The sequence below is a fragment of the Telmatherina bonti genome, assembly GCF_933228915.1.
Source record: "Telmatherina bonti genome assembly, chromosome: 18".
Lineage (NCBI taxonomy): Eukaryota > Metazoa > Chordata > Actinopteri > Atheriniformes > Telmatherinidae > Telmatherina > Telmatherina bonti.
Window position 1 is genome coordinate 26701879 of NC_136616.1, and position 10229 is coordinate 26712107.

The 10229-nt window shown below is 39.4% G+C and overlaps 1 protein-coding gene across 1 annotated transcript; it reads left to right on the forward strand.

The window, feature by feature from the left end:
• Positions 1–1566: 1566 nt before the first annotated feature.
• syt4 (synaptotagmin IV) lies at positions 1567–8122 on the forward strand (the record flags this gene model as incomplete). The annotated part of the gene is made up of 5 exons (XM_079257674.1): positions 1567–1600; positions 3491–4107; positions 4215–4538; positions 7242–7362; positions 7803–8122. 5 exons carry the CDS (start codon positions 1567–1569, stop codon positions 8120–8122), a joined length of 1416 nt encoding a protein of 471 aa, XP_079113800.1.
• Positions 8123–10229: the final 2107 nt, after the last annotated feature.

Below are 10229 nucleotides of genomic sequence, written 5' to 3' on the forward strand. Positions count from 1 at the left end.
ATAATGCACTGCAGATATTAGAGAGCATAATGACATAGTTTGATTATTGCGAGGTCGTACAGTAATGTAAACACTAGATTAACAATAACACATGACATGTTACATTGTCATCTGTCTTTATTTAAATGCTAAGATAAAATGCACGACGTTAAGTACTAAGTACAGTTTCACTGTAGCTCTGTTCGAGGTGGAGGCCTTCTCTCCAGCTGGCTGATGGGGAATTTCCATGATCGATCAGGTCTAGACAGTTATTGTTTTCTAATTGGCCATGCCTCCACTTTCAGCATATATGCCTGTATGTTTTCTTAGGTTTTTTACTTCCGTTGTGAGATTAAAAAAGAGATAAAGAATTGTTCATTGATGTTTTCATTTATCCAATTATAAGTGTATGTGTTTGTGTTTGTTTGGTTATCCTTTTGCATTCTTACTATCAACGCCAGGGGTCAGCATTTCACCATATAAGATTTTAAACCTGTTAAGAATCAGACGGCATGTGTATCTTTTTATTTCAGCAGTTTGTATTATGTATTTATGAAGTTAAGTGTACAGGAAAACCAAATGTAAGTTAGTCTATCTAGGCATTTGGGTACACATAAATTTGATTGCAGAGGATGGCTGTACAGTTACAGCTTCGCATACAGCTAATTACCAACAAAGTATTTTGTAAGACAGCAAAAGAAAAGAAAAAAAAAAACTATGACACTGCTATGACAAGTGTTGTGCCTTGTTTGGTCTTGCATTCTTGTTTCTTTGGGAGCCCCCCTACAATATGCGACATATGAGGATGTTTTCCCGATATTTTTTTCCTTATTTTATATACAATAAAGAATACTGTGGGATAATACAAACTTTACTACACTCTGTTCTCATTTTAAATCTAATTATATTACAGAAAATGGCTGCACACAAACTACAGAGTGCTGTAATAATTCTGGGGTCTCGGAGCAACGCAAACATTCATCATGTCTTGCCAAACGGACTTGTACAAACCCAATTACTCAGAAAAGCCTAGTCACACACACAAACCCACACACACACACACACACACACACACACACACACACAGACAGACAAGCATTGTTCATTCCATTTAAAAAGATCCATCAGGAAAACTGGCAGGGCCCGTTGTGCTGTTTCACCGGGGTCCTGATTTCACGGCCAGCCTCCGTCACCACTGCGTCAGCGCCGATGAGCTCAGCGCCTGTCGGAAAGAGGAGGAGGAGGAGGAGATAGAGGGGGGTGACCAGGAGGTGGTAGAGAGACCCAGAACACAAGCAGAGAGAAGCAGAGAGAGAGGGGTGTTGCCGCTCCTGAGACACACTCACGCATCGCAGAGTAACAGCAGCAGGGCGGGAACAGAGCGCGTCTCCATCCTCCTCAGTGGGAAAACAAGGCTTTTTGTTTTTATTCAATTATTAAAACCCTACAAAACTCTTTTGTATTATTAAACACCACCAAACCGAGATTGTTTGCGGAGATACCCAGCACCTCACCGACAGGAGATCGACCCCCGCCGTGAAGAGCAGAACCCGGTCTAAGACCCTTTCAGCACCTTGGACAGCGAACATGGCTCCAATGCTGGAGGACGGAGCTCAGCCTGGTGAGTCCCCACCGACACATCCACCATCCAGCCTGTTAGTTCATGGGATTAATAAAGAGGAAAAGGATGCAAGCAGGTGTTTTTTCCCCCTGATTTTTAAGCTGCTTAACGCCAAATGAATGAAGCCCTGTTTATACAGTGACCCACTATGTTGTTATAATTTCATTCCTTAAATGTGCTTTCACAGTTTATTTAATGTGAAATCACCGAATGAAACGGATCACCTGTTTACTGAAGTTTTTTTCCTGCACAAAATGTTTTTAGACAGACTCCATTTTGCATCGATCCAAAGGGCGACAATTACTGGGAAACAAGTCAGGAGGATTTAAAGCTCCATTTCTCGCACCATTAGTTGTCTGCTATTAAACTAATTTAATAATTCTGTCATTAACCAACAAAAATAGTAAGGTGTTACTTTAATACAAATAAAACCAGGATCGCTTCAGCTTGTTTGTGTGTTCAGTGGATTTCTTACATCCCTCCCACTGCTTCATCCATCTGTCTTTTGCAGCCTTGAAAACAATTCCACCCAGGACACGAGGCTGAAATATTGATGAGCACAATGGGAGAAAACATTATATACAAGCTGTGATTTCTAAATATGACCTAAATGTTCTTCACATTGCTCTCAGCACATAACAGAATAGAGAACTAAGACCTTCAGATTGTACATCTATAATAGAATTAGCCCAAAGATGTAATTACATGTAGGAATCAAATCGTCTGGAAAAATAAGAGCCATTTGTACTGTAATAGGAAGGAAAATATTGCGTGTTGTTGTAGTTTTATATGTGTTGATGTGGTACAGCTACATTCTAGTAATGATGACATGAAGGCTATTATTTGAGCAAAGTGTGAATAAAAGATCTAACACATCAGCTTTGACCAGATGAAAAAGACAAGTGATCAGCCACCACCCCTGCACCTCCATTCGGTCTCTCTTTGTATGGGTTAATCTGAGTGCTTTTCCATTGGGTCACCCTCTTAACCGCAGGAAATGGTCTGCATTTCCTCTTTTGAAATCAGCCCATTAAATCTGAACGCACGAGAAGGTGGCATGATGGCTGGTGAGTCACGGTTCAGTGCTGCAAAACAAAGAACAGAAAATATCACCTGTAAAGTCTGGGTAGTGACACCCCAGGACAGTGTGGATTCAGATCCACCACAGTTATAATTCATGCATTGCAAATGAAAAGTGGTGTCCATTTGCTTTGATGTATCTGAGGATAATCTTCCCTGCTGCTCAGTGGGAGGAATATAAATGAACATAACAGCATAATATGAAAGGGCTAAACACACATCTCAGAGCCATTTAACCAATCTTGTTGATGTTAGAATTAACCACCATGCGCACACATAAAGCGGGGAATAATTACAATTTTTTTATGTCAGGTTAAATAAGCTCTTGTCTTTGTGGACTCTCATGAATGTTCAGGAAGTTTTCATCTTATTTTGAAAAGATTTTAGATAACATACAACTGACACCACTTCTACATTGTTGTCTTAATGATTATATTGTCTGAGTTAGTGATAACCAGTATAACAAGTTCTTAATACTATGAGTGTGTAGTTGTCCCAGAAGTGCTTTAGTGATGCCAGCTGTTTCCTGTGCACATTCCCTTTCCATGTTTGGAATATGAGCACATTAATTGCGTTGAACAGATTGTGTTATTTTCATCTTCCTCTGAGTCAAGCCTGCAGCCTGCATCAGTCAGAGCACAATGTGGTTTCAGTTGCATCAAAGCACAATCTGTTAATGTTATTATTTCTGCTTGTTATACGGAGGCTTGTTCCACATGCTAGTTAGAAAGACAGTTGCAATTTTTTCTTTGATTAACCGATTTCATCCCTCCCTTGCTTTCTCTTCTCTCTTTCTGTCCCTCTCTACAGTGGCAGTGCCAGTAGGTGTTGCTGTGGTGAGTGTTTTCGGCCTCGTCTTCACTGCGTCAGCGTTTGCCTGGATCTGTTGCCAACGCAAAAACACTAAGTCCCAGAAGACGCCCCCTTATAAGTTTGTGCACATGCTGAAAGGGGTCGACATCTACCCAGAGAGCCTCAGCGGCAAGAAGAAGTTCGCAGCACCAGCCACCCCAACAACCAACGACACCAGTAAAACTGATGTCAATGGGAACTGCCACACTGCACCGATGAGTCCGTCTGGTACCACTAAGCTGGCAACCACTCCGAATGGTTCCAGAACGGCTCTGCATCTGGATCTTGAGAAGCGTGACCTGAATGGCAACTTTACCACCAAACCTTTCCATCACCACCACCAGAAGGTGCGGAGTTCCCCAGACCTGGAGCTTCCTTCTCCCCATGCTGGGTTCACCCAGCCTGGTGTGATGGACCGCCGCGACCTTCCTTCTCCATCCAGCTCCCTCTCCAGCCAGGCACCCACCCCAGCTGTCGACCAGCCACAGGGAGAGGAAAAAGAGGGTGGCCTCGGGACCCTCCATTTCTCCCTTGAATACCAGCCAGAGAGGAAGGCCTTCATCGTCCATATTAAGGTACCGTAAAGGTTTTCAATGGTCTTGAAATGTGTTACAATTAGCTGATGACAAACAGAGTAAAATCTTTTATATTCACTGAAATTATGTGACTTATTTTAATCCAGGAAGCCCATGGTCTCACCCCAACTGATGAGCAGTCACTCACCTCTGACCCTTACATCAAGCTGACGCTGCTGCCGGAGAAAAAGCACCGAGTGAAGACCAGAGTCCTGCGGAAGACTTTAGACCCTGCCTTCGATGAGACCTTCAGCTTCTACGGGATCCCTTTGGCCCGAGTGTCTGAGTTGGCCCTTCACTTCATGGTGCTGAGCTTCGATCGATTCTCTCGTGATGAGGTCATCGGAGAGACCCTTGTACCTTTGTCTGGGATTGACTTGTCTGAGGGACGTGTCCTAATGAGCCGAGAGATTATTAAGAAGAACGTCAAGGTAAGCCCCGCAGCAAATGTTTAAACTCCACATGTTTTTGCTTCTCAGCTTAAATTAACATCTGAATCTAATCATCACAGTCAGACAAGCAAACATATATATATATATATATATGTAAATATATATATATATATATATATATATATATATATATATATATATATATATATATTCAATAGATTATATTCAATATGATAATATAATATAATTTTTTTCTTAATCGCCCACATTCTAATTTTTCTATTAATTGATGATAAACCCAAATACTGTCATTTGCTGCTAGAACAGATATCATGTAACACTTTTCCCCTCAAATTTCGTTTGAAAAAACATTTTTATATCCAAACTTCAGAGTATTAAATATTCAATACAGAGACGCCCATTTCGAGATAGATTAATATATCTAATTCTCAGAAATCTATCGAGTAGGCATGATATCCACACCACCCCATTATGGATCTGTGGGCAGATGATCAATGGATTTATGCTCCAGATTAGCTCTTCCTGGAACCATATTTTCCAGCTAATTTCCAGTATATGATTCTCACTCCTTTTAGAGGAATCTTGTTCATTGTGATAATGACAGCAGCTGAAGAGATTTATTAGCACCAAGACAACTGTTCGATAAATACTAATTTGTACCAATTGTCAGTATTTCTTCCAAATGCATTCGACCGATGTGGATTTTTTCTTACAGCCAGTCTAAGGTTTTATCTGTGGTCTCCTCCACAAAGAGGAATTAAATGGTTTGATCATACGTGAGCATTTCTCAGCTTGCAGGGGGAATGTGAAAGCATATCAGTGTAATTACAGATTTGTGGGTTGATGTTATACTCAGCAGATATCTGCTGAATTGAGGTGAAATTGGATGTGTTTCCCCACTCTCTGGAGGAATAGAAGTAATGTAATCCATAATCTTTAGAAACAATAATGAAACAGAGAAGTTGGAGAAATGGGTACATTTTAGAAGTATGAAAGGTTTATTGGCTTCACATTAAGCTCCTCTTGTTTCTTCTGTCTTTTGTCACCTAAATTTACTCATGATAGTTAATCTAATGAGGAAGAGTTACCTAACTTTACACTGGTAGTGTATAAACTAACCTAAGAATTGTGTTATGCACTGTTTCTTCAGTAGGAAACATTTTACATGCACATGCACTCATTTATTTTGATGGATTGATACCGTGATTTGACATGACTCAGTGCAACATGGAGTAAATAGTGTTCAGTATTATAGCCTGTTTTTTGCTGTTTCTATGCCGCTTTGAATGAGCAGATGCAGCTAACAGCTAACGGGGTGGTGGCTCTCTTTGTCTGCGTGGCATGAATGTAGTCTCACTGCTTTGTGTGGGTAGGTGTTCGAGCGCTTAGCAGTGCATGAAAAACATACAGCATATAGGAAGCATCGTAGCCATCCTGCTGTTTTCAATGTGGAATCCATTTTAATCAATGAGGGGTAATATGAAAACACAGCCATGTCTGTTTTGTGATATATGAATATTAGGTCAGGGCCAGAAGTTGTCTTTGTGCTAGATCTCGTTGTCATGGCAACCGTGAGCAGGGGTGGGAGATCCTATTAGTTGTGATGGCAGCATCCCAGGCACCAGCTCCCTTGGGTGTGGACACAGATGTAGGTCTGTATGTGGAGTGGTAACAATGTGAGAAATCTATAGAGAAATGAATTAGGGAAAGTGACGTGTATTGAGCTGGTTGGTAAATAAGAAGCCACCACATATACAGGTTCTAAGCATTTAGTCTACATTAGTCTGCATTTAGTCTACAGAGTGGATGGTGTTTATAAGACAAGGAAAAGTAGGGTATATCTATAAAATAGTGCTCTGGACCATGAGTTATTTACTAACATGCGCCTATAATGATTATAATACAGTGCATCACTACTAAAGATTAGTTAATTCAAGAACATAAAACAATAGTAAGACTGGTTTCCAGATTGTTTTTAAATAAAATCTCTTGAACATACATCTCAAACAAAAGTGAAGGGACCATTACCAAGGGAAGACCAACTGTAACATAATAATTAATAATTTATAAAGTAAGCAAGTAGGTAAAGAAATAGAAGTGGATGAATGAATGAATTAAATTATTATTATTACTATTATTTACAATTATTTATGTATAGATTTCTTTCTTGGTAATATATATATATATATATATATATATATATATATATATATATATGTATATATATATATGTATATATGTATATATATATATATATATATATGTATATATATATATGTATATATGTATATATATATATATATATGTATATATATATATATATATATATATATATATATATATATATATATATATATATATATATATATATATATATATATATATATATATATATATATATATTTTATATAGTAAAAAAGAAACATGATATGATCTGAAAAACTTTATGTAATTTGAGTTGAAGAGGCTTCATGTTGAGCCAAGAGACCCCAAATATCTTTGCTTCTGACCAACAAAGTAACAGGCATGTAAACTCTCTGATGGCTTAAGGCTTAAGTAGTTGATAAGCAGCTGTTTCTGTAAATGTATTCAGATGGAAGTTAAGGCTGTTTCTTTAAGCTGAAGAGCAAATCCATTATCTTTTCTGTCTCTTTTCCAATCGTTTGTCTTTTTTTTGTTCAACTCATTTTTGCTCTTCTTTTTCCAACGTAATCTCTACAGAAAACCTCAGGCCGAGGGGAGCTACTGCTCTCGCTGTGTTACCAGTCTACCACCAACACTCTGACTGTGGTTGTTCTCAAAGCTCGTCATCTGCCCAAGACTGAAAACAATGGACCCACAGGTATGCAGATTTTTAACTCAGTCCATCAAGATGCGATCATCTGGCGTGCTGTAAACACAAATGATGTGTGCTGGCATTTCCCTGCACATGGACCAATCAGATCAAAGTTGTCCTGCTCGTCCTGCCACGCAGCTCCAGCTACTTTAGATGATGTGATAGGGACTTAATGACACTGCTACTGCACCAAAGTAATCAGATCAGGATGTGATTGAGAGCGTTTTTTGTGACAAGCGCACGCACATCCACACAAAGTGTTTACACAGCCAGCCTTTTCTGTCCTCATCACTAACATCCATCAGTTCCTCTGTATTGATTGCTGTATTGATCCGGCTCAGGAATAAAATGCCACTCGGCGACTGCTGCAAGGAAGGATGTTTACTGCAGTTTTTCTCGCTTTTCCTTCATTTTCTTTCCCGTCTGCTCTTGTCATTCTTCTCTAGATCCTTACGTTAAGGTGAACATGTATCATGGAAAGAAGCGTATATGCAAGAAGAAGACTCACGTGAAGAAGTGCTCCCCCAACCCGGTCTTCAATGAGCTCTTTGTCTTTGATCTGCCCTCCGAAGAGGGTTTGAGGGACACCAGCGTGGAGCTGCTGCTGATGGACTCAGATACCAGCAGCTCACGCTGCCCCAACAATGTTCTCGGTCGCTTGGTTCTGGGAACATCGGCGCCAGGAACCCCTGGTGAGCACTGGAGGGAGATCTGTGACCATCCACGTCGGCAGATCGCCAAATGGCACGCCATGTCAGAGGATTAGAGAGCTGGGGTGTTGGTGGATTATGTCATCCATATCTGACCTGGTGCGAACTCTACTTTTGGACATTAAATGAGGACGGTGGGGGGGGGGGACTTTTATTGTCCTGGAGATGATCATTTGAAGTGATGTCATCATTAAGTTCATCATTTACACACACATGTTTGAAGTTATTGGGGTTTAGTTGAAAGGGCAGGGCATGAAGATGGTGACCCCATAGCTTTAAATGATCCCAAAGACTGTCACATAGCATCACCTGGTAACATAATCTCCATGGCAACCAATTGTCACTGTAAATGTGTGCAGTGCAGATTGTCTTAAATGTGGCTAATACTCTTTCTTTCCTCCTCTGCTCCTTTTTTCTTCTTTTTCATCTCTTTCTTACGCTTTTCTTCCTGTACATAGTAATCTGTAATCCATGGAATAAAAACCAGAACAATTCCGGTCTGACAATACTGTAAAAAAAAAAAAAAAAAAAAAAAGTGGATTATTAAAGTTTATTTTATAATGGCAATGTTTTCTTCTCGAATATGTAGATTTTTTTTATTTTATGTTGATTTGTACTCTTCTGGTTGGTTTGTTGAAATTGTTTTGTAAGTATAAGTGGTATTTCATATATCATGAACTGAATAAAAGGAAAGCCTAAATTAGGGGGTTGAGAATAGACTGGAACAGACTGAGTGCACTGGGGACAGGAACTCTGGATGCATTTATGTGCATGTGTGTGTGTGTGTTTGTGTCTTTTGAGAAGCATGTGTTTGTGCTGACACAGCTGTGCGAGTGTGTGCGTGTAAGATGTGATCCACATAATGTTTACTGTAGATGTTTTGTCCCTGTTACTGTGAGCACAAAGACAGCTGAAATGTAAATGTCTGAACCTTACTATAAATATGGCAAATTCTGAGAAAGAAAAAGAGTTTGAAGTTTTTTTTGCATGACTACCTGCGATGTGAGTTATGTATATGTGTGTGTGTGTGTGTGTGTGTGTGTATTTGAGTGTGCATTCAAAAATACTACAACTAGGGAGACATTTTTGCTCTCTGCACATTGAGGAGTTTTTCATTAATATTGAGATCATCACACCCAGGTGCTTAATTCCACAGAATGTGAAATGAGATAAAAGCTTTTTTTTTTAAACTGATGATTATGTACAAAATCTGCCCAGATGTGCCCCACCCCTCGCCCTCCATGATGCCATCATTGGGCCCCTTTCCAAGCTGGGTGATGTAATAACTGCTGAGTGGCAAAGTGCTCCATGATGAAGTCATCGTGCTTGAATTTAATATTAGCTAAGTGGTTCAGGGAGAGGACAGCAGGCTCAACATGCTTTTCTTTCTTTCTTTCAGCATCCACATATTTCTTCTTTCTTCCTGTCTTATTCTAGTACCAGATTTTCTAGAAAGTACCTCAGGTGCTTCGGGGTGGATACTCTGGAGAAGCAGGATGTTCTCTCACCTTGTTCTTCGTTGCTTTTTTTTGACCCATGAGCTCACTCTCTGAACCTGTGTTCTATTTTAAAGTTCAACTTGATATCCTCTGATGCAATAAGCTAGACTTGTACAAGCTGCAGCATCCCCGTACCCCCCTCTAGTTCAGATACTTCTCACTAAATCTAATCTTTCTTTTCTTTTCCATTTTTTTCTTTACAAATGACATTGTTAGCTGGAGTTTGAAGAGCAAGTTAAAGCTTATATCTGCAGGAGAAATAGTCTAATCTCCTCATTGCTACTTACTAGCACAGGGACTTTGTCAACTGACTGTTTTTCTTTTTGTAATTTATTTAAAGGGGACAATTTGGACACTGCACACTTGGGTTGCACATTTAAATACATAATTGTGATATTTAAATGACAAATAACACGCTGACATTTGGCAAAGTGCTCCTCATGCTATTTGAGCTCAATCTGAAAATCACATCAATGTAATAGTTAATCCTTCATTGTCATTGCAGGCACTCAGTGTGAAGAATCAAATGATATGGCAGAAAGTCACTATAATTTATAAACAGACACGAAAACAAAAATGTAATTTAAGAAGATATCTGTATATTATCAAGACAAAAACAAATCTCTTTCATCTTATAATAAAAATAGTTTTAGAGGAGGCTTGT